Here is a 25,616-nt window from a genome sequence, read left to right as displayed (position 1 = left end):
CATGAAGCCAATTCAAGAGTAAGAACAAGTCAATAAGGTGAATAATCTGACTGACTTCACCTGGTATATGGGGAATCATAGGGCCTAAGGTTTGGACACTTCCCTTAGGCTCTCTCTTCGACGTGAGTTTGTAGGAGGTAAGACCTACATTACATATTAACAAACTACATTATTCATCACTTGTCAGTGACTTGACTGGCAGAAACATAAGCTTTAGCTGATTTAAAACAGGCTTAATAAGATGATAAGAGACTCTAGAGCTCTGGTAGAATTGGAATTATCAGCCATACAGCTACTAACTTTGTCCTTGTCTAGTGTTTATATCACCATCGTGTGACATTTAACACATCTGTGAGGATAAAAAAGTTTTACTAAGCCATGGAACGAAATGTCCACATTTCTTGTGTGGAGTTCTGATAGGGTTGGTAATCAATACCAATGTTTTAACAGTTGCTTCACAATATGGGTATTTTTCGCTTTCTGGTTTACTTTTTGTCCAATACTCCTAATTACTGCTTATTCACTTGCATCACCCACACAGATACCTTAGAGACTTGACAAAGGTGGAAATTTCTACCAAATCGAAGCATATTTCTCATTTTCCAGATAAAGAAGAAAAAAAATCCAGGACACACATACCACACAGGTTCCCAGAGAGCAACTAAAGGCAGGTGATGAGTTCCTAATGACTGCAGTTGGCCAGCAGAGCAAGAAAGTGTTTCACCACTACAGACAGTTATGTTGTCACTTTTCTTTCTACATCAGGGTGTCAAGCTTTAAGCTGAAGTGACAGATCACTCCTTTAGCTGCTCCCTTCCAGCTAAGGACAGTGACGGCTGCATCCAGAGGCAGAAAGGTCAGGCCACCAGGTTGGTTGTGCTAATGGACTGCTGACCAGGCAATAAGCCAGCCTCTCAAGAGACATTGGCAGCCTAGTTCTCACCTCAACTGTGCCGGTCTAATGTCCTTTGCATCACTTTCATCACCACTTGCCCAAACTGGGGCATATTCTCATTTTGCTTGATTTCCCATTCACGCATTGTTTCTTCTTCCTCTGAGCTGCCGATGATGCACTATGTTGTCTTAGTTGTCACGCTAAGTTGACCCAGGGTTGCGTGGCTGATCATGTTTTAAGACTTGAAGCTCAAATCATAGCTGAGGCGTTTGTGAAAGTCCACCTCAAGATGGCAGTGTTCACCACGACAGGCACTGAGCTCAACAGCTTGCCATTTCTCAGCAACAGCAACAGCACTGAGCCCAGGCTTAAATTGAGGGTTATCTCCTGCATTGAAATTAAGTAATGATTGGATGGAAGCTGGTAATAAATGATGTCTGGATCTGTATGGCTCAGTCTGATTTGCATTTTATGAAATTGCTATTTTCTACTTACCTTATAACATTCGGGGCGACTCGGAACAGTTCAGCCTCTTGTTGCTTTGAAACTTGTCACGTAAGGTCATCTGCGTTTATTCCAAAGTCACGCCACAGACTCCTCGGAGCACCACAGCAAGAGGCAGTAAACTTAAAATAAGAAGTGCAATTCACCCGTTAAACCAAGAACTCCGGCCACACGCGGCTTTGTAGCCTTGATGACTAGGATAACTGTCAAGGTTATTTCTCATAAACAAATGCTGACGACTGGCTGCAGGGTGCTAAGTGCGGTGGACGGAGCGTGAATATGCACCCGGCGCAAACATGCTTAGACAACGGATTCTCTGTTTAGAGTGCAATTATAACTGACTCTCACACAAGGCTTGTATTGTATATGCCAGTGTTTATTCTTGGCAAGTCAATATGCACGGGAAACCGCCATAGCGCATCTTTCTAATGTGCTTCAGTCTAGTGGCTTTTATGTCCACCCCAATTAGGCTATTGTAGCCTACCTGACAACAGCCTAACAGGTTGGCGTATGCTTTTGATGCGTCCCTGTAGAGCCAATGAGTGTTATCTGCTTTTATATAATCACACACACACTATAAAAGCTAGAGGACATCCACTATCTCTTTATTCTTTTCTCCCAGTGTCTTTTTTTACACTATCATCAGCAGCAGCTTCATCATCATCATCGTCGTCATCCTCCTCCTCCAGCCCAGCCACGGGGTTTTTGGTTAAGCGTCTCTTCAGCCTGCAGCATCTTCGCGGAGAATCTCACCGCGGACAGCCCTCCGGTTCGCTTTAAGTGACGTGACATCGGGCCAATCCCGTCCTCGCTCGGGTTGCCAACGCCATTGAAAGCGAGGGGCGGTGTCCAATGACGAGGGTCGGCCGGGTGGGGGTGCGGGGTGGTTAGTCGGTGTGGTGTGCATCGCCAACCCCTCCTATGGGTTTACACAGAGTTAGTGCAAGATATTCTGCTCTGGGAGTGAGAGTGCAAGGATAAACGCCACACACACGCTGCGCATCCGTGTCACACTGAGCAGCCGTAAGGCTGGTGTTTCTAAGTGGGATCGACTCTGAGCTTTTACACCTTTTTTGTTGTTGGCTTTTTTTTTTTTGTCTTTTTCATAAATGTCCTCGTGATCTTTTTTTTCTTTCTTTTTAACCTTGAGTCTGATTATTGATGGAGCTCCGTGAACTTGAAACATAATGGGACACGCGTGTCTCTTTTTGGGTTCACCTCGTCTGCGCCTTAACCTTCACAGGTAGCCGGGGAGAAAAGGAAAGAAAGAAAGGGGGAAAGACGCCGGTTCTCTCTGGACATGCACAGGAGATGAGCATTGATTTTGGGACCCGTTTAATTGAAGACACCGCAAACCACTGACCACCTTGCTGTGTCTGCTGGAGAGCGACGCTGATCACCGCAATCACCGCAGGTCGCACAATTAGATCCAGTCAATTCCTGAAGTTAAATGGGGGGGAAAGGAACTGCGACATATGCAGCTTCTAATTTACCCCAGTTTCTGCGACCGGCTGCTTTTATTTAAAACCTGTACTCGTGTCTGATTAACCCAGTGCTGCTGGGTGATTGTTGTTATTATTATTTACCTGGAGCCAAAAGCAGATCGACAGAGGAGGATATCTTTACCTGAATGAACTACTGTACTACTGTGGATGAGAAGACTATGAGCTGACACACTCCAGTTTTTCTTCTGTGCTGCAACCGATTTGGGTATGTAATACAAGCATGGGTCTCTTTTGCCCACTAAGAATTCAAAATCTCACTGAGCTTACTTTGTTGGCTTCATTTATGCTTATTCACTCGTTAAGCAGCCCACTCACAGCCTAAGCTCTTTAATTTTGACAGTTTAAGTGGAAAAATTAATAAGACTGTGTAATGTGTTGTGAAGTTTTGTTGCCGTGGGGGTGTTCGAGGCACTGAAAATTCATAGTGACCGTAAAACGTAGAGGATGTAGAAAGAGAGTAACAGACATTAATGGCTGCTTAAAAGGTTAATGCAGTTTATTTTGGGATTTTCATTTTACTGTTTGAATGAAGTCATGATTTGTGGCTATGTTCAGATTTAAGGGTAAATCCTAAAGAAGAGGGGAAAAAAATATAGTGCATGAATCAGCTGACTGTGAGGAGAGGGATTGGATGATTGTTAATTAAATTTATTTACTGTGCATAATAAAGTTACTTCACTGAAGGGAATCTCTGTCCTGTATTCATAGGTTTATTCGTGGAAGATTCCTGCCAGGAGTCACTGTCTGTAACAACACTGCATAGAAAGAAACCTTTGAGTTTTGAAGGCTGGAAGCATATTAACACTGTTATGGATCTAAAAGACTATTACCTGTTGGGTGCACTGCTTGCCTGCATATGGCTAGATCCTTCAATAGCCCAAGAGCTAATCTACCCCATCAGGGAGGAGTTGCAAGAAAATGTCCTCATTGGGAACATACCAAAGGACCTAAACATTTCCCATACAAATGCTGCCACCGGAACGAGTGCTAATCTTGTGTACCGGCTCGTCTCCAAAGCAGGAGATAACCCACTGGTCCGTGTTCTGAGCAGCACTGGAGAAATATTCACAACATCAAACCGAATTGACAGAGAGAAGTTATGCCCCGGTCCCTCATTTGAGGACAGCGAGTGCTCCTTTGAAATTGAAGTGGTCATCCTGCCTAATGATTATTTCAGGCTGATTAAGATCAAAATAATCGTTAAAGACACAAACGATAATGCCCCCATGTTCCCGTCCCCTGTGATCAACATCTCTATCCCAGAGAACACGCTCATTAACAGCCGCTTTGCTATTCCTTCTGCCACTGACCCAGACACTGGCCCCAACAGTGTCCACAAATACGAGCTGATCAATGGGCAAAGTGCCTTCGGCTTAGACATAGTAGAAACGCCTGAGGGGGAAAAGTGGCCCCAGCTTATTGTGCAGCAGAATCTGGACAGAGAGCAGAAGGACACGTATGTGATGAAGATTAAAGTAGAGGATGGTGGCAGTCCACAGAAATCCAGCACTGCCATTCTCCAGGTTACTGTGACAGATGTCAATGACAACAAACCGGTGTTTAAAGAGAGTCAGATAGAGGTTCATATACCGGAGAACTCCATTATTGGCACATCTGTAGTGCAGCTCCAAGCTACAGATGCAGACATAGGGGCAAATGCAGAGATACATTATGTATTTGGGACTCAGGTGTCTCCTGCTACAAAAAGACTGTTTGCACTGAATGCAACATCTGGCCTAATTACAGTGCAGAGACCTTTGGACAGGGAAGAAACTGCTATCCATAAGCTCTCTGTTTTAGCTAGTGATGGCAGCTCAAGTCCAGCCAGAGCTACTGTTACCATAAATGTGACTGATGTTAATGACAATCCACCTAATATAGACCTGAGATACATAATCAGTCCCATTAATGGCACTGTTTTCCTCTCAGAGAAGGATCCCATCAATACAAAGATAGCACTCATCACAGTGTCAGACAAAGACACTGACATTAACGGCAAGGTCATTTGTTTCATAGAGAAGGATGTGCCCTTCCATCTAAAAGCTGTGTATGACAACCAGTATCTGTTAGAGACGTCCGCACTGCTTGACTACGAAGGGACAAAGGAATATAACTTTAAAATTGTAGCGTCTGACTCTGGAAAGCCGAGCTTGAATCAGACTGCCTTGGTGAGAGTGAGGCTGGAGGATGAGAATGACAACCCGCCTATTTTTACTCAGCCAGTTATTGAGCTGGCTGTTATGGAAAACAACAAACGTGACTTGTTCCTCACGACTCTTAGCGCCACAGATGAGGACAGTGGGAAAAATGCAGAAATTGTTTACCAGCTGGGACCAAATGCATCATTTTTTGATCTTGACCGTAAAACAGGTGTTCTGACTGCATCCAGGGTTTTTGACCGGGAGGATCAGGATAGGTTCCTCTTCACTGTAACAGCAAGAGATAACGGGACGCCCCCTCTACAAACGCAGGCAGCCGTTATTGTAACCGTGCTGGATGAAAATGATAACAACCCCAAGTTCACACATAACCACTTCCAGTTCTTTGTGTCAGAGAATCTTCCTAAGTACAGTACTGTGGGGGTGATAACTGTGACAGATTCAGACGCCGGAGAAAATGCTGCTGTTTCTCTTTCTATTCTGAATGACAATGAGAACTTTATACTAGATCCTTACTCTGGGGTGATAAAGTCTAATGTATCCTTCGACAGAGAGCAGCAGAGTTCCTACACTTTTGATGTAAGGGCTGTGGACAGTGGCAGGCCTCCTTGCTCCTCAGCTGCCAAGGTGACCATCAATGTCATTGATGTGAACGACAACACACCCATCGTTATCTACCCACCCTCCAACACGTCTTTCAAGCTCGTGCCTCTCTCCTCTATCCCAGGATCTGTGGTAGCAGAGGTGTTTGCTGTAGACGGTGATACAGGGATGAATGCGGAACTCAAATACACAATTGTGAGTGGGAATAACAAAGGTCTGTTTCGAATTGACCCAGTCACAGGGAATATTACTTTGGAGGAAAAGCCAGCACTAACCGACATAGGCTTGCACAGATTAGTGGTCAATATCAGTGACCTGGGTTATCCCAAATCTCTCCATACTCTTGTGCTGGTGTTTTTGTATGTTAATGACACTGTGGGCAACTCAACACTCATCAATGATCTCATTCGACGCACCATGGAGACCCCAATTGACCGAAACATTGGTGAAAGCAGTGAAACCTATCAGAGTGGTGACTATTTAACCATAATGATAGCCTTTGTTACCGGCGCCTTGGTGGTGATTATTGTCATCTTTGTGACTGTGTTGCTGCGCTGCCGCCATGCTTCTAGATTCAAAGCCGCACAGAGAAAAAAGCAGGGGGCAGAGTGGATGTCACCCAACACAGAAAACAAACAGAACAAGAAGAAAAAGCGCAAGAAAAGGAAGTCCCCCAAAAACTCCTTGCTCAACTTTGTCACCATAGAGGGGAACAAACCTGACGATCCTGCCCATGAGCCAATCAACGGAACCATCAGTCTGCCCACCGAGCTGGAAGAGCAAGGGATTGGACGCTTCGATTGGAATGCCACGCCGACCACAACCTTCAAACCTAGCAGCCCAGACCTGGCCCGGCACTACAAGTCCGCCTCACCGCAGTCGGCCTTTCATCTCAAGGCTGACACACCGGTCTCAGTGAAGAAGCATCACGTGATACAAGAGCTCCCATTGGATAACACATTTGTGGGGGGCTGTGACACCCTTTCCAAGAGATCTTCCACGAGCTCCGACCACTTCAGTGCCTCAGAGTGCAGCTCCCAAGGAGGGTTCAAGACGAAGGGGCCCATGCACACCAGACAGCAGGTAAAAGAGCACTTTTACTGGTCTATAAGTACTGCGTATAACTGCCCTGTTCCACAGTGCTAAAGTGCCAGTCTAGATTAGGGACTGACTCTAAGGTACTGTGAAGCAACAGAAAACTGTTCAGGAGACACACTGCTTCAGCAGATTTTCCAACCTAAACATAAAAAGAAAAGAGAGAAAAAGTAACTTGAACAACAGCTGATTAATGGAGTTGATTATGGACTCAGCAATCACACAATGCATAATTTGGGGGTAACACTTGCAAACCCATGTTTTGTATTTAATATATATTTAATTCATATTTACCAAAATGCAAGTGGACGAGTGACTGCTTTGCCTTATTTTGTCTCTTCAGTACCCAGGTTAGATCACTGGCAAACATGTACCAACATAACATTAACTGTAACCCAACGATCTTTGTAAAAGAAACATTTTTTTCTTGCCTATCTACTCAGATTGCTGCTTTTCATCATAGACAAATGCTGCACACATCCTCCAAAAAGTAGTTGACTTTTCACCTCTCTCTTTCTCTCTCTCTCTCTCTCTTCATAAAACTCTTGAGTGTATTCATGTTTTTTTGTTTGTTTGTTTCTTTATTATTATTATTTTTTTGGTGTGCATTGTAATATCATGAAAGACTTTGTAACCTTTTCAACACCTGCAGCAATAACAACATTCAATAATTAGACTGCTGCAATGGTATTGTGAATGTCACTGTAGGCTTTGCCACATCATCTGAGCTTGAATTAAATGCCTCCTCTCAAAGCACACTAGCGAACTGAGTGAAGCTTGTCTGGAACTTGATACACATCCAATTCAAAAAGGATTAGCCAATAATGAGCCTCAAATTTCAACGTAATCCATGCTGCTTTTTATCAAAGCCCTATTAATTTTTCTGCTAATAAAGCACCACTACACAACACACAGTTTTAATCTAATGGAACACACGTGGACAAATATTGGGAACTGCAGAAAAGAGTGAAGAAAGAGCGCAGAAGGAGAAGGGAAGGCAGAGACAGAGGCTGTTGTCGACGGGTCAGGCTTGACGGTGGTACTGAACCTTTAGGTGGCAGTGTTGCGCTGCATGGCAGAGCTTGGCACTACGCCAACCTGCAGTGGACTTATAAATGCAAGGGAGGAGAAGAAAGGAGTGAAACCTATGTTAGTGTTCTTAGTGAAATACTCTCGCCTAATGATGCAGAGGCTGCACAGGAAAGATTGATAATGGCAGTTAGAGATGTGAGTGATAAGATCTATCCGGACGAGCGAGTGGAATTACAGGGGTGACACTGTGCGACTCCTGTCGATGCATACCTCCGGGTCACTGCATCTGGGGTTGCATTTAATGTGTTTCTGTGTGAGAGGTAGCAGTCAAAAGAGGCATTCAGTGTGCCATCATTTGCCAGGCGCCGTTAGTGTGTGTTTGTGTGTGTGTGTGTGTGTGTGTGTGGGGGGGGGGTTGGTGATGTGTGAGAGAGAGATGAGACGAGGCGATGAAATGGGTGATGCTGGCGGTGGCAGCGGGTGGGGTGAGGTGGGGGCCACTATTCAACCCTAGAGGAGGACACATGAGATATGACACTATACTGTAAGCACAACTTCATTGATTTGCTCAGTCATCCTACAATTCCACACAAGATTTATTGGGATCAATAATTCTGACAAATGATTCAAAGAAGCACACAAACAGAGCCAGTGTATTCTATATTGTGCCACCGATATTATAAATGATGCACTGTTACAGACGCTTTTGGGCACAGACTTATGTCTAAAATGTTCTGTACAGTTTCGTGTTTTTCTCTGAACTTGTGTAAGTTGTGCCCCAGTCTAATTCTACTACTGTTCTGCTATTACTTACTGATATAAATTAGTTGAAATAAGTCCATTGTCTTTTATTTTTATGAAAGGGAATAAGAGAATCATATCTTTAAAAACTCTAAAGATGCATTTGCTTACATATTAAAACAACATTATCATACAGATATGCACAGAAAAGAAGTATGAGTTCCTTTTCTTACCAGTATGCATGGTTACATTGCGACTCCATACAACAAAGCACTTTATCTCCATTAAATAGTGATTATCCGTCTTTCCATTATTGGCTGATATCAATCTTTCAAATTTGTAAAGAAGGCCCTTACAGCATGCGGTTGGTTCTTAGTCATAATTACTCCAAAAAACATCTCACAGACAAAGACTCCAGCTCAGATTGGCAGTTATTGATTGTGGTTAAATGATTAGACTGCCCCGACTGCACTGACATGTCTTTCTGGATAAACCAGGGTATGTTATCAATGCCACTGTTCCATCCATTGTTTTGATTGTTTTGTACAATGCAGCCATTTGTATTGACATGCACATGTCATCTCCATTTCATGATCATTCATGCGGAGATGCCCATCCACTAAATTCTATGCCTTTTGGATTTGTGCTGTAGTTTTAAAAAAAAAGAAGATCAAGAAAATACCAATTACCTTTGACTGAATCTTTAAACAGACAGTATATCCAAAAGGTAATATCACCGGATTATCATATCATTCTCTGCAGAGTAGAAGCGCTTTAGAAGAAGATAAGAGCTACATTATTAAAAGATTTCTTATATATACAGATAACAAAAATGAGCCAATTTCATTTAAAGTTATTACTGGTTAGTTTTTGGTTGGAAAATGTGATTTGATGTAATATATTGAAATTAAAGCTAAAGGTGTTAAACTGCTGCCATAGTTAAAGGATCCAAAAAGGTATACGGTAGGAAGATCAAATTTAGCACTTAGTTTGCTGCCCTATGACTAACAAACCAACACCAATAAACAACTGGTGCCTGAAGTTAACACGAAACAGTAAAATAGGAAGTTCAAGAGGAAGACACAAGCGAAGCTGTGGGTGGATCGCTTTTAAGATTGACCTTCTCTCAAGGAATTGAAAAGCCATTTTCTTCCAGTTTTCAAGAGTCACTTCTATGCAACATCAGCACCAGTCAAAAAAATAAGGAAACTGAAAGGAAATTGACAAACGATTAGACAGAGAATAAGACACTGCGAACAACAGCAAAGCACGAAGACGTCAGTGCTGTCTTCTTTTTAGGTGATATAGAGCGTATAAGTAAAAGAAATAGCTTATCTGCAGTAGCGTTATTACGCACTAATGCCTAGTGCAATCAGTTTTATACAGATCCTTATAGCTTATAGCAATAGGGGAATCTTTGCCTTTCCTTTCATTTTTCTCACTTATTTTTTTACCCTCTAGGGACCTACATTAGTGTAAACAACACAGAGGGAAAAAAGCATGAAAACACTGTCCTAGTTTCACTAGGCAACACAAGCATCTAAGAAACGGAGGATAATAATCATCATCATTCTTATTCTCATCCTGTCAGTAGTCATAGACATAGATGTGGCTCACTACCACAACATGAGCCCAGTGGCTATGCATTAACTATGTACTGTGCATCAGATCCCAAGGCTCGTGTTAAGAATACGTTAACATGGTTTTGCTGAGGGGAGCAGGGTTTGAAAGTAGTCTCAGAGACAGCGAATGCAACATCATTGCTGACTGATTGCAATCTACATTTTCCATATATCTAGTCTTCAGAATTAAACTTGAACAAATCTTGTAGTAAACGCGAATAAAGGGATGTTAATTATTACGTTTGCTACCACATATTGACAAGTTCACACAAGATGTGTTCTCTCTTCCGTCACTTTGCGGAAGCAACATTACGTATGTGAGAATCCACAGTTATGGGCCCTGTATGACATTTTTCAGTTGTGCAACCTTGTGGTCTGAACACCTAATCTGTAACATGTAGGCTGTAGGCTTCTAGGTTGTTGTTGGGTTTTTTTCATGCACATGCAAACACGGAAAGGAAGCGTGCATTGACAATTAACCCATCTCCTATTGCTGTGATGTGCTTTTCTTCACCCCAAATCTGCCTCAGGCTGGGGGACATGTAACAGCTTTCTATCTGAGCAGTCTCAGTTTAGTTTCCGCACATATAGAGCAAATGGCAACATGTGAATATGGGTTAATTATTCCAAATAATACTGGAGGTATTTAAAATTTGATTCAGTATTTCTGTCTACATCTGACTCATGGATCATTTCCTTCTCTGTGTTGAGCACTACAGTGAAAATAGGCGTATGGTACATTATCTCATAAACAACAAGCAGGGTTTTAAATATCACAGTAACTGGAGTATTCAGTTTAAAGCGCAGGATATTAGAAGACTTGTGGAAAAAAAAGGGGGGAATCCTCAGCGAGAAGATTCCTGGAGTTGTCAGTAATGTAATGAATGTAATGAATGGACATTCTATGCAAACAGGAGTTTGTACAGACCATTGTAATTATGGAGCCTTGAGGGAGTCGTCCTTCTTGTGCAGGTTCATTTGCCACATTAATAAGGGGATTAGTAGTATGTACGGGGGCTGATGGCAGCAGGAGAAGTTTGAGAAGATTAATGAACTATGACAATGTTGCACCTGAGGGGAAAAGTCTGTTGCAATATCTTATGGGTTGTGCTGACACAGAGTTTGGCAGTATGAAAGAGGAAGATGGAGAGAGGCCAGTGATTGCTGCCGACTGTGATCATACATCGTTTCTCCCAAGCTATCCTGTCACTTAATCAGGATACCGTGTTTGTGATCTCTTACACTGAGCATGTCCTTCATACATTTAACTAATGGCGTTCCAACAGCCTTAGCATTTTTTGTAATAAGAGGAAGAACGGAAAAAGGACACCAACATGTACAAAAGGTTAAATTGGGTCACTAAGTAAAGATATTAATTAACCAAATCTGTGAGCAAGCTCTGTGAAGTTAGGTCTGTTGCCAACATCTGCTGAATAATTAAGAAAACAGCAGGTAAATCCAAGAAGATAGATCTTTAGCGCTGCATCTTCTTATTGAGTAAAATGTAGCAGATCCTCAAAACAAATGTAGCTGTCTGGAGAAAGTAAGACAGGAAGTGTGCGAGTGAAGTTTCTATCAAAGCTTTAAATTATCAGTGGAGGATTTGCAAAGCCCTTCACCACAGAGAACATTGTATCTGCGTCTTTAAAAAACTTGTCATGTCCTTTATATTCTAGGTGGGTAAGAGGAAATGAAATGGATTGCGAGCTATACTATGGTAGTGGGTGTGAGTACTATCAGAGTAGATTATTGCCCCAAGGGGGATCCAGTTTTGTCTGCACAAAACAACAAAATAAATCAAAGCTCCCTGTTGATACACTGGCTGAACTATGGAGTTCATTTATATGTTTTTATTTTCCCCTGTTTCAGAAAAATGAAGTGCTACTGATTTCTAATATATTTATATATTTATTAATTTATTGGCCTGTTTTTTCTTTTTTCTTTGTAACTGCCAGGGACATAATTGCCAAACACAGATGATGGCAAATTACCAGGAATTACATGTTTGTTGTTGTTGTTGTTCCTTTGTTTGTTTGTTTTTTGTGAACATTTCATGAATTTTTCCCTCATCTACAGAAACCTTCTCATCATTGCGCTGTTTCATTCTGTCCAAAATATACGACACCGTTTTGATAATGACAAATATTGTCTCTTATCAAAAGGTCTCTTGCAAGTGTGTTCATATGTGATTTTATTTGATTTTTTTCACAGCTGCTTTGTTGTTTGTCCGTCACTTTTGGCTGGCAACCCATTCATCTTAAATTTATCATCCATTTCTGCAAATTCTCGAAGCGCATTGATTGATGATCAGTCTTCAGGGGCTTTGCTTTGTGAAATTAATGCACAAAAGTCATAGCGGCTTTTGTAGGACTGTCATTACTTAATTCATCTCCATGTTTTCACTAATCCACAAAACGCATTTCCCATTTTTCTAAGGCAATCAATCAAGTTGACATACTAGCTTCGTGTTTTTTTTCCTTTTCTTTTTTTTCCCAACACTGCATGACGTGAAAAGACAAACTGCAGCTTAAAACACTTAAGGTATCAACACCTCATCTGAAATTCTCTTGAATTTTCCTTAAAAATAAGAGTAGAGGGTGGAAGAAAATGTTTCTTGACTGCTTGCTTGTCTATAAATCTATCTATCTCTATATATATTATATAAAAAAAGATGGAGTTATGATGCTACGTCATTGTTTGAATGCCCCCAATCCCCCCTTCCTCCCCACCAACAACAACCCATCTCTCCTTTCCACTCCTCACTTGGCTCCTCCACCCACTCCTTATCTTCCCCGTCTCCAGCCCTAACCTCTCACCCGTGTTTTACTGGGGTCAGCGCCGTTACATACGATGTTAAATCACCAAAGGTGTGTTCACCTTTGTGTTCTGATCATTTGTGACAGATGAGGGTGCTTTGTGTTCAACACATAGCCCAACTTTCATTCTTTTTTTCCCTGTTACCATCCTCTCTCCGTTTATCATCAGAGAAAAAGGGTGTGCGGGTAAAAGATGGGCAAAGCGGCGCTGTCTATTCTGACATGACAAACCCAGAGGGAGATGTGTCCTTGTCATTGGGGTGTTGCGTCAAATAACACACAGGCCGCTGCTCTGTCACTAGCGTGTGCCAGTGTCTAGACTAATAGTTGTGATAATGGCATTGCCAGCCAAAACCCCCCTCAAGCTAAGAGCCTCACTTGACTTGAAATGTGACTGCCATTGACTGCTTTGCCACTGGGCCTCATAGCTCACAAAGACTCTGTAACCCTCATCGATGTAAATCTTGTATATATGAGATGTTTCATGTAAATTGAACTCCTGGTAATCTTGCCTAATGTGCTGTGTTAAACAATAATGGACTTGTTTTATTTTAGTTTTGTATTATTTATTTCCGCTGCCTTCTCCTTTTCCTTTTTTTTCATTGCTGGCTATACATTAATTACATCTGAAATAAACTCTTCCAAATCTCCAGTACACTGCAAATCCCACTCTGTTTATAAAGCCTTTATTTGAACAGTGGTATTCTACCTTTACAATTTCATAATAAATGTTTCAAAGAGATCATATCTTTCTTGTTTGGAATTTGTCCGTTTGTTCTGCCTCTGTGATGTTGTGATGGGACATTATGTATAAACTGGGATATGTTTCAGTCAAGCTACCATGTGCACACCGATTCTAATCAGCGTTTGCTCATATACATGTGCTTCGGCTCATTACGTTGCCAACTCGTGTATTTTAAGAAGCAAACAGATTTTCTGCTTTGACTGATCTGGTGTTTTTAAAGAGGCATACAAAGTCACTGACACACAGCCAACCCGATAATTCACTTAGAGTGGAAGGGAAATTTAATTCAAGGTTAATTTACAGAGGTATGTCATTTGGGGGGATTTCACTGTTCCTCAGTCTTAAACAGTCACACGTGCAAATGCTGTCTTTAATTTTCCTTCCAGCTGACCTAAATACATGAATGTTAATGAGATCAAGTTAGCAGCTGCTCTAAACATGTGACGGTGACGGATTTTTACACATACTGTAGTGCTTGTTTGGATAGCACCAGAAAATGGGTTCAGAGTTTTTTCCAAGTCTCGTATGTTTCCTCCTGTCTCTACTGGCCATGAAGAGATCAAATCTTTTTTTAAAATAAATAAATAAAGGACATGAGAGAAAAGCTTTTCCTTTATGAAAAATTGATCCTAAAATTTTCATAAAACTTCCAGCCATGCATCCATCTGACTACCTTCTACAGCTTCAGTTTTATAAGTGTGATGCCCCACAACCAATATGGACCCGAGGAACCGTTACAGTGAGTTTCTTTGCAGTTGCTCACATCCTTCTACAGCAGGACTTTAAAACCAATTTTAAAACATACGGTGTGCATATATTTGTACAAATCTGACATGGCTGTAAGCTAAATGTGGATAATAGTCTAATATGACTTCAAAGAACATGAAGCCTTTCATGAATTGTCTGACTGTAAGGCTGCACAGAGAAAAAATGCGCAAGTGAATTTTCTTTATGGTAGTATTTTAAAATTGAGTTCTAAAACACTCAGATTGTGTTGCCTCTTCACTCTTTCACATCAGATTTTTGTATTATCACATATACATGTGAACGGGAAACATACTAACCATTAGCAGCTGGGAGTTCCTAACCTATACCATCTTCATCATCATCATCATCATCACTGCCAGCTGCATCCTAATAAACCCTAACGCCGTGAAAATGTATATATTGTGAATATGTCTATATATCTATGAAATATTTATGAAAAAAAGATATATTTTTTGCAGCTATTGGCATTTTTGTACTGATGCTTCCATTTTTTTTTAAATCTTCAGCTGTTTTCCAGTTAAAGCAGTGTAGATGTGTCACCTCTTAACTGGTTTTTGGAGAAAGGGTGATGGGGTAGGGGGTGGGGGGTGGATTTCAAATTGCTACGACAACACATCCATGGAAAGTAGGGCTAACTCAGCTTAATCTGTCCACTGAGTCTGAAAGCCAAAGGCAGAGCTTAGTCTGCATTTGAGTGAAGATGAGGAGGGGGGGAAGAAAGGATAAATAAATAAATATAGGCTTTAAAGTTTGACCTCATATATATGGTCACTTTCAAAAAAGCTGTCTGCACTTACTGAGTAGAATTTGAAACCTGACTTCTGACCTAAAGGATAATCATAGTGCTGGTCTATGAAAAAAAAAGTTGGGGTGGTGATCAGGTTAGGTAGGCAATCCTAATCTTGCACTTCCAAACATTTTATGAGAAATATATTTTCAGTGTTTCTCAGTCTTGTAAATCATGTCCTAAATTTAGTATCATTTGTGGACAATTGAGGGAACACATTGCATAGAGCTAGAAAAAAACTGCTCTCCCACCACTGAATTTGATGAGACTTTCTTTTGCTCCTACAGGCCAAATTTAATGCCTCACATGATCTCATGTACCACCTCTATGTGCATATACTGGTTAGTGAAAGACTGAATGTTCTCCACAAACCACGTCTTCAATTAATATCCCAGGCGCAAGATGTAATGTAAGCTTTGCCAAAGTGGAGGAAAATAACAGACTGCGCAATACAAAAGTCTTGTCTCACATATTGAAGCTGAACCACTTCAGCAACCAGATGCATTAAGCTGTGCGTGGATGCTTCGCAGAAAGAACCGTGTGTCTACCACAATCAGGCGTAGACAGTCTGTGCAGCAAATTTATAAAGCTCCAGCATTCAGACTGTTCTGTTACACAGTTCATCATGAAACTGCGCATGACAGAGCTGAACATCCACTTGAACAATTATCCACATGTGGATGATGTCACATGCCTTTTTAACCTTGTTTGGGCAGAAATCAGATTAATTCTGTTCCTGGTCTTCTACCAGCCGTGTCCTCAAAGCAGCACTTGTTTCATTATGCATAGTCACTATGCATTAACATGGATGCTAATAAACATGATCGTCTCATGACCCATAGGTGTTCGAACATATGACTCGCTTCCGGTAGTCGAAGAAGTCTTCACATTTTCAGCAGCAATCCACCTGGTTAGAAGGACAAGTTCTGAATGATAAATGTAAAGTATTATCAAGGTTTACATTAGAATCAAACTCATTATGCAGGGGGAAAAAATCCCCCTAGAGAGTGTTTTCTGATTAAATCTGATCACAACAGTAGAGTGAATGCACTTGTGTGCGTTCCACGCTGCTGTTCACTTGAGAGGCTACCTATTATACAGCCCAATTTGGGGAAGATTATGCGTGCTACAACTATATGTTGTAACGACACACATGAAAAACGCTGAACTCTGATCAGAAATTCAAAAGAACTCTAATGTGCAAAAAGAAAAAAAAAAAGATGAAGGCTCCAAAGTCTCTTTCGGGGGTTTCCTTTCTCTTTGCTGCATTGCAGCATCAAGCTCTTCTCCGTCATAAAAGGCTGTCTTCATACACTGTGGATTGCATTTTTATAAATATGAGGATGTGTTTTTGAAGTGGTCTGTGAACACAAGGGACTGAAGTGAAAAAGGTTAATTTCAAAACTGACTTCAGCTTTACCTTTGTTATTAAACTGATAATTGCCCCTACATAATGTTGAAATCAATATTTTTATCAAATTTGGTTCACATTAGCTAGGAGGCTGACTTGCACTCTGGGGGCAACAACCAATTTTTCAGAGCTTCCAGTGTAGCCAGCCAATATCAGGGCTGACACGTTTGCAGGTAATTGTTTAGAAATGCAGATAATTTTAAAAAGGTAATAAAAAGCTAAATCAATGTCAGATGATAGCCGACTGTTTTGAGATTGCTTTCGGAAAATGCAATCTCTCTTTTGCTTCCCAAATGGGCCGCTAACCAGCATGCAAGAAAACCCTGCTCAATCCTGATTGGTCAATAGCACTGAGACTACAAGTGAATGTCAAAAAGCTTCCAGTACCAAAGATTTCTCCCTCTTGCCTACAGATTCTACATATTCACAAGCAGATGTCTTATTATGGAGATTAACAGATTAAGCTTAATAGACTGGAGAAATTTCATAGATGCTGGGCTTTTTTTTTTTTCGTGTTTTGACAAATTTAGGTGACAAAAAGAAACAAAAAGTTTAAGTAAGTAATAAACAAAGCAACAGTTGATATATTTGGGCAAAGTGCAATTTACATTAAAAGGGCCAAATAGCTGCTTTAAGTTTTTAGCAAACATGACTTGACTGAATATTCTCACATATGTTCCACTCATATTTTTCCATGAATTGACTGATGTCTTTTGAAAATTCTTTTTGCTTGGAGCGTCACCAAATTATTCATGCGCCCGATGTCATTCCACTGAATTAAAATCAGCATCAGTCAGACACTCGAAATTATTTTTCTGCCATTATTGTTATTATTATTTCTGCACGTGCTGATGCACATGCTGTCATATTCGCCTTTAGTCTAGTTACACAAACATTTCCCCACAGTGGGTTATTGATCTATAACCAGTTTATAGTTTTTTGTAATTTCCCATGTAGGGAAACATTACGAATGTTTACTGCATTTCTTACATTTTAATTCCCGAATGTATTTTAACTCTAGAGAAAGAGAAAACTGTTCATTTTTACTGTTACAACAGTAACACAGAATCCATCAGGACAGCAGTGTGTTGTGCACTGAAGTTGCAGGCGGGGAAAACCCCATCTAGCATAATGTGTCTCTATCTTGGAAGAAGGTCTCGCTTCGCAGTGGCCACATTACTTAGGGCCTGAGCCAAGTGTGATTTTTCTGTTTACTTTTATTTCCAAAGACAGCAAACAACAAGACCAACCAAACAGCTGAGTAAAATAAAAATAAAAGTGGCCCAAGGGTTCCTGAGGTGACCTCTGGACCGGAAGGTTGTAGGGTCAGCTTTGGCCTGGCAAGATATATTAGAAATAATAAAATAAAACAAAAAACAGCCGCTTATATGCCTGTAAGCAAGGCGCTTTTGTTCCAGTGGGGTTACTTAGTAGATAAAAACTGCAACTTTCAAGTGTAGATGTGTAAACCCATGTGAGTGTGAAGCAGGATAATTCTGGAAAGAGATATTTGCTCGGTGAATCTACCCTGTATTTAAAAAGATAAAACTTCGCACCGAGGGAAAGAGTGGTGAATTGATCTTTATGCTTCTCTTCTCTATGACATTTTGACCCTGGATTGAAATTTAACCGCCACTCCTGGGTCTTTTAAGCACATAAACACGATATTTAGCTGTAGTCTTCTTACAACTTGGTTAGTTGATTCCACATGGATTCTTACGGCAAACACCTCAGACTTAAAATGCATGAATATCATTTTATAGGGATTCTGAAGGATTTCCATTTAAGAGCACAGTAATGAAAAACATGAAAATAGAAGCGATGCTGCAACCTGCAACATTTTTGCTGCCTTTATGAGCATAAACAGCTTTCTACCAAAAATACTCTTAAGTAGTAAATTAAACTTTTGACCCTTTGGCGCTTTGCAGATTTGTTCCTAGACTTCAAAATAATACCACATCTGTGCAGATTCTGTTGGGAAAACATTTAACGTTGACACAGTGACTCCAGAAGGTATCGCTTGAGAGAGGAGCAGCAGCTACATTGGTATTAGGTTTGGAAGAGGTTTGATCTTGTGATTGAACTGCTGCAGATCATAGAATTAAGCCCACATTATTTCCCATGGTGAAACAGATGAAGGCCATTGATTAAATGGTGTTAAGACTAATTATATATTTCCTTAAATCTGTACTGTATCATTAATAGATTCCCTTCATCACAACAACAAAAAGCAACAACACTTAGCGTGGATGGCTTATTATTTCTTTTCTGGCAGAGAGTACAATGACTGAATTAGCAGACATATAAAGCTCTTCAGGGAGCTAATTAAATAAGAAGTTGTGATGTATGGCTGCTAGAAGGATGTGTGTCAACTCGGCCCTGTCCGACGTATAGACTGAAGATTTGTATTGATCGTATGCTTTGTCTCGTGCCTCAGGCATCAGCACGCCGCAGTGTAAGCCATGCGCCTTGCCTTTGTCTGTTGAGTTGAGCAGATAAAGGTTGTGATAAATCTGCCTGAGAATAAGCTGTCATAGAGGTGGCGCACATGGGAATATTTAACACAAACATAAAAAATGGCTTGTCTGTTGTTTTATTGTCGAGGGTATAAGAAATGGCAAGGTTTTAAAATACTCTCACCTCTGTATTTTTGCACTTTTCTATCTCTGCAGCCCTCATATGCACAGAAGTTTGCAGTCCTGCTCATCTTTGTTAGGCCCATGGAACAGACCTAAAAAAAAAAATGGGGGAAGGAAAGGAAGAGATGCTTTGCACAGAATGGTGAACCAGCACCTTATCTTCTCTCAGTAATATGCAGAGGTGTAAAACATTTGGCTAGCTTATTTAGATGAAATGATTTAGTCCTGGTTGCGCAGAGTTAGCGAAGGCTGAATCAAGTAGTGTGTTGGGGATGAGGAGGGAGGAGGTGAAAATTGGTTTCCACTATCTTACGGCACACATAGAGACCCAGCCCGGTTTCCTCTCTCTCCACAGACTCCCTTCTGACGATAACGTGCCCTGATAATGGATATATGCACCCAGATTTATTTTCTATTTCCTGCCACAACTGCTTTTCCAAGAAACTTTTTTTAATGTATGAGTTTTATGGCTGCTTTCAGCTGTGACATTCAGACGGCAGAGTTCCAGTAGCAGAGAATTGAGGGGAACATTTGCCATGCAAAAAATAGAAGAGGGTGCTCTTTTGTGGCCTGAAACTTTTACTGTAACATATATAAAAAGGATATAATGGAAGTTCAGATGCAAAGGAAGTGAAACTTCCACTCTGCTGATTTGTCTGCCTCAGTGCCTGCTCACAGAGTTTGTATCCCACTTGGCATCATTGCAAGAAACTACGGTAACACAGAGCATTTCATTATAGTCTCTCTGTTGCTGGAATGGTCTCATGGCCATCTGATTTATTAGGCTATCATGGATGAAAATTAGTTGGTCATTTATTGGTCAAAATTTGAAATCCAGTCTCGCAAAGTTTACTGTATGGGAGATGGTCTGAGTGACTTATAGATGACCCGAGAGAACATCACAGGCCCTAGTTTGACTATATTTGCCCCTTCCCTCTTAAATCTTTCAGAAGCGTTGGCTTTGTTTGTCATGTGACATATGACCCCACGACATACTTGCTAGGGCGTTTCAGTGTCCCAGAAACCAGCCCAGTCTCTGTGCTGGGAACAATAAGGTTCCTTCATCACCACAGACTCGGGACTTTGGTTGCCCCAGGCCATACATCACATGAAATCCCACATGAATCGAATACATGTGTGTCTGAGTGGAAGTGTGTATTTTGTTGTGGTGATGATGGGACTGTATTCCCTCAACACTTATTCAACACTGCTCTAAGCTGTTCACCCATTGAGATTAGTGACTCCCTTGTTCTGGTCCATATCTTCCCTGTAGGAAGTGTGTGCATGTGTGTGTCCACTTATTAATAGCCCAGCCTCTTGGATGATATTCATAACCAGAGCAGGACAGAGGGGGGTTTTATGCAGCACACTTGGCAGATTGGACTGATTCATATCTTAAAAGAGGACGTGCTTTGATCTTGTGTTTATTTTGTGATTAGGAACACACAGTTTGCCGTCAAAGATGTGCGTTATTGATTTGTAAAGGTTGAGCTAAGATGTTTTTAATAATTTTAGATTTTAAGCAACTTTACCTTTATAGAACAAAAATTCTCTTCCTAATATTGCATTCATATAACTATCCACATCTCAAGTGGAGATACACACGTCCTTAAATAAAGAACTGTGAATTCAGCATTTTGCCAAAACTGCTCCCTTTTTATTGGATACACTGTGGACACGCAATTTAGAGTGTTGATGGCTCAGTGAGAGACTAAATGACTTGTTTGGTGCAATGAAGGGTCAGTTTGTCACTTAACATTTTTTGCATGAGTGTGCACACGTACACACACACACACACACACACACACTCATATTCCATTATTAATGTATCTTACAGGTTTAACTTGGCTACCTCATCCTATCAGTCAGCTCCTGTAATACTGGCAAAATTGACCAGTGCTCTCCAAAGCATGAATCCCTTGGATGCTGGTTGTTCCATGATGTTTTTATAAGTAAGAGTATGAACATTATTAGATCAGTAAACAACTACTTGCTGTGTAAAAACGGGAAGTAATGGTCTTAGTCACACTCCCTCTGTGTGTTTTGCGGTCCAAGCAGTGTTTTGGTAGCCGGTCCACCTGCAGGTGCAGGACAGCTCCCTTTGAAAGTGCATCAATAAAGAAATGATGGGTTATCTGTGTTTAGATGTAAAATCTCTTAAGCTTTAGATATATTGTCATAAGAAATTAGATAGACATTCATGTGCCCCTCAGGATAAATTGTAATCACTTCAGTGATTCCCTTTTCACATTAAAAATTCAATTTTTGTCCAATAGCCTACTTTGGTTTATGACTAAATACTTGTAAAACTGCAGTCAGCTTCAGTTTTGATATCTGTTTTGTTTTACCTAATGCTAATACACTTGTACACTGAGGTAAATGTTATAACTACTAAACTTCAGCATGTTTGGAATGCTTTTATTTCTGATATGTACGTGTCTGTCTAAGTAAAGGCAGCTCATTTTTCTTCCTTTTTTGTAAATGTAAGTTCTTCATTGAAGAGTGAAGATTTCAGTGATTTCAAATAATTGTTATTCCATTTAAGAATACCCAGTTTGTAAGAGATCACCACAAAGGATTTTCGGGTTACTTAAAGTTCCATTATATTTTATCTATAACGCCCCTTTGTGTTGAATAAAGCAAGTAAAACAGGCTAGCTTTATTATACTATCCTCTCAGAATATAAGGCTTTTTGTATCATTATGAATCAATACCTGAAAGCTTTAGCCTGTTATTTTTTAAGGAAATCCGTAAAGCAAGATTTGATCTGACAACTTTTTACTCTGCACCTGACAGTCTGCACTGGGCTTCGCAAGAAGGAATCCTTTCTTTCTTCTTCTTGTGTGTCTGTGTATGTGCTTGAGGAGGGGGTGAGGAGAGGTCACTGCTCTATAATTGAATAATTGACTGGAAAAACTCTTTCTTGCCCGAAAACATACAAAAAACTTGAAAGTCACTGACTTGGAAAAACATTCCAATTGTCAATGAACCCTACAGCTAAAAAGAGATGGCAACAAGCATTTGCTAATTAGATGAAGGCTTCCTCCATCACTGCTCATTGTGAGGATGATAGCAACGCACAGGTTTGTATTTAGTTTTTCAATTCCTTAGGCTTTACAAAATGCCATCTCTAATTTTCGACGAGGATCTGGCCTTGAAGCCCCTGGTAATATCAAGTACAAACAATCAATCCCGGCCAATCTCTTGAGGCCTTAATGGACTTGGAAGGAATATTAAGAGGTTTTGTCTGCAGAGAAGCTTTCTGCCACAGCAGTCGTCCCTCAGCAAATTTGTGTTTGTGTGCCAAGGGAGGCTACACACTGGGACTGCTGTAACAGACTCTCAGTCCTACTTTCTGAGAAGCTGCTGCCAGGCCAACGAGCAAGCGAACACATGCAAATATGGTGCTCCCACGTAGATGCATAAAGACTGCACAGGCTTCATTTTACATCAAATCAATCAGTTTTCACTGAATGAATTTCAACAGGACATTTTAATGCTTTTGTGTTTTGTTGGGTTTATGTGACAAATACGGCTGTGCTGATTATTTTGTGTGTGAGGCTGCACAGGCGGTGGCATTTTGCGATGCCAGACTGAATGTGGGGTAACCATGAGATTGTGGGACGAGTGCCCAATCCTTGGGTGGCAGTCCAGTTGTAAATCCGCCTGTTGTTGGCCACACATTGAAACTAATGAAACTGATGAAACACCATCCTAGACGTGTCATCGCTTCTCAGCATTACGTCACTGTTCAGTGAGAAAAGTCTGCACCGAGGAGTCTAATTAATTTGGATAGGAGGTTCTATTGCAGGCTTTCTATCCTGGTTATTCATTTTTTAGAGAGGCCCTGTTGGTGTGATGTGAGATGAGAGGGTTGACTTAAGATTCTGACTTAATACTAGCCTGACATTTGTGGGTTTTTTTCTTCCTTTTCTCTTCTTCTCTCTCTGTCAGTATTCATTTTCTGTCTCTGCTTGAGTGCAGGGACAAGACCATAGGCTACCTCAGTGACAAGCTGTTCTTTACATAAATGTATTTTTTGTGCCCTGTGATATCAAAGAATAAGCTATTTACCATTATTTTATTTCAGATTTTTCTCTTTGACCTTGCCTGTCTCTTCATCTCTCTTCTTCGATTTCTAATTTTCATGCCTGTATTTTCATCTCCATTTCTTGCCCGCTGCTCCACTCATTCCTTTCTCCATCTGTGTTCCTCAATCTTCTCTCTTTTTACACTTGCATTTCATTCCTTCCTATGCATTTCTCATTTTGTCCTCTAATTTATTTCTCAATTTTCATCATTCACCATCTGCCTGTCAATTTACTTTCACCCCAGCCATCTCTCCATCCCTGTTTGTTGGAAGTGAACATTTCACTCGTCCAATTTGCCACTATTTCACATTTTATTCTCTTGTTTTCAATATGCACTTACCCAATGTGTATAGCACAACATAGTATATATCTATTTGACTTTACCCACCTGAACCTTCCTGTCTAAGTGGCTGCTTAGCCGACTGCCAATTTAGAGTTTAACCTCAGGAGAGGAAGGCTATTGCCAGAGAGGCAGATGGTCAGAGGCGGAGGCAAAAGATGCTGGGAAATTCATCCCTTAACCTCTAATGCTCACTCTGTCATTCTCTCCCTTTATTTCTGTGGTTTTATGAGTGAATGAGGAAAGGCAGAGAGTGAGCGAGAGAGAGAGAATAGCAAATATATGTGGGAGTGCTTGCTGGGTGGCAGCAGCAACAGCCTGTGCACTTAGAACCAACTTCACAACCTACCTGCATATTTTAAAGCCCTCATGCAATATTGCGTCTTATTCTTCTGCTGATGTATGTTGCTGCTCTCACCAATTTTCTGCCTCATTGTCATTCATATGCAATCTGTTTGTTTGGCTAACCTTCTCGTATTCAGGCCATTTCAGCTGAGCTACTTCATGTCCATGTGTCACTGAGTGTATTTTGTGCTATCTTTTGTATTATCTGCATCACCTTGGTGATTCACACCTTTATCAGAAATGCTGCAGGACTTCTTTACAAGCTCAAGGCTTTCACAAGACCACGCATTAAGACTGGAACAATAAAACCTTCCAAGAGGTCTCACAATTGCACAATCGCTTTCTTTCCTTTGTCTCACTCGAAGGATGTCTTTAGAAAAGTGTTCAATTCTGCACTGATAACCATGGAGAGATTTAGTGCAGCAACCCTTACCTGTGCCTGCGTACTGATTAAAGAAATGATTTATACCTGCTATTTTGATTGCATATGACCCAGCAGGAAACCTTTTTATTGTACACGGAGCACATGCAGCCATACTCTGTAATCTGGCCCTTCTTGTCAACGTCATACTGGTTCTAATTAGCTCTGCAATGTGAATTTATCTTTACAGACACACTGCATGACTTTTATGCTTCAGCTACAGAAATTGTTTCAATATATTCAATACCGTACGTGTTTCAGTGTTATAAAACTCCAATGAAATATGCAAGACAATGACGCTAAATTTGGATGAAACTTGTGTTTAGCATTTCACCAAGAAAAAAAAAACATTAAAAAAACATTAATGTCGCTTTAGCTGGGCGGTGCACTTTATAGCCTTTTAAATTTTCTCCTGTAAAAAAAGACTTGCTACACAGCATGAAGTCATCTTTCAAGAAAACTTTTTTCTCATTTATATTATAGTCTTTGTGTACAATGACTAATTTGTAGATATTATTTTTCAGTTTCATAAAACTTCTCCATTTTAAGGTCCAGTGGTAATTTGTCATGCTGATTTTCACATAAAGATGAGACACATCGTTAGCCTTCTGGAAAGCATACAGCACAATATCTGGATCTTAAAATTACACATATTTATTCTGCCTTATTATAAATGCTGTGGTAGTTCTGCTGTTCTTCGCTGCTCCTGTCAGAGCTGGTATGGTTTCTAATGGTAACCGGGCTGGATAAGAGGATGAAAGGCTCATTACAACCCCACTGAGTGGAAATTAGCCCCTCTCTCTCAGTAGTGCAGTAGCCTCCTCTTCACTGGACAGTCCGACATATCTGTTGTCATGATAATAGGCCTATTCTCCGTGAGTGGGGAGGCTGTTTTCAGCTCTATAGGTCATTTCCAGGCTGTGAATGTTCAGTGTTTGTGTACAGTGCCCATGTGAGTGTGTATTCATGATGTTCAACAGCCAACCAGTCAAGCTCACTCTAAATCACTCTCATTACTATGACTAATTATTGTGTAAACACTAAATACTTTTCATTCCAAAAATCCTACTTAATAAAAGACTATTGCTCAGTACTGA

At 40.7% G+C, this 25,616-nt stretch overlaps 1 protein-coding gene across 4 annotated transcripts in view; it reads left to right on the top strand.

Moving 5' to 3' along the window:
* Window positions 1–2,295: 2,295 nt before the first annotated feature.
* pcdh9 (protocadherin 9) overlaps window positions 2,296–25,616 on the top strand; it is a 205,203-nt gene continuing 181,882 nt past the window's right edge. For all 4 annotated transcript variants that reach the window (XM_085272273.1, XM_085272256.1, XM_085272264.1 and 1 more), the window contains exons 1-2: window positions 2,296–3,109; window positions 3,613–6,749. In XM_085272273.1, the coding sequence (XP_085128399.1) occupies window positions 3,714–6,749 (3,036 nt within the window). In that variant the 5' untranslated portion in view covers window positions 2,296–3,109; window positions 3,613–3,713. The remainder of the gene's footprint in view (window positions 3,110–3,612; window positions 6,750–25,616) is intronic.

The sequence above is a fragment of the Mchenga conophoros genome, linkage group LG1, assembly GCF_057382185.1.
Source record: "Mchenga conophoros isolate Kocher_MC1m ecotype Shallow Benthic linkage group LG1, M_conophoros_male_GT1.1, whole genome shotgun sequence".
Taxonomy (NCBI): Eukaryota; Metazoa; Chordata; class Actinopteri; order Cichliformes; family Cichlidae; genus Mchenga; species Mchenga conophoros.
Note: the sequence above shows the minus strand (reverse complement) of the source record. Positions and strands in the feature narration are given on the sequence as shown.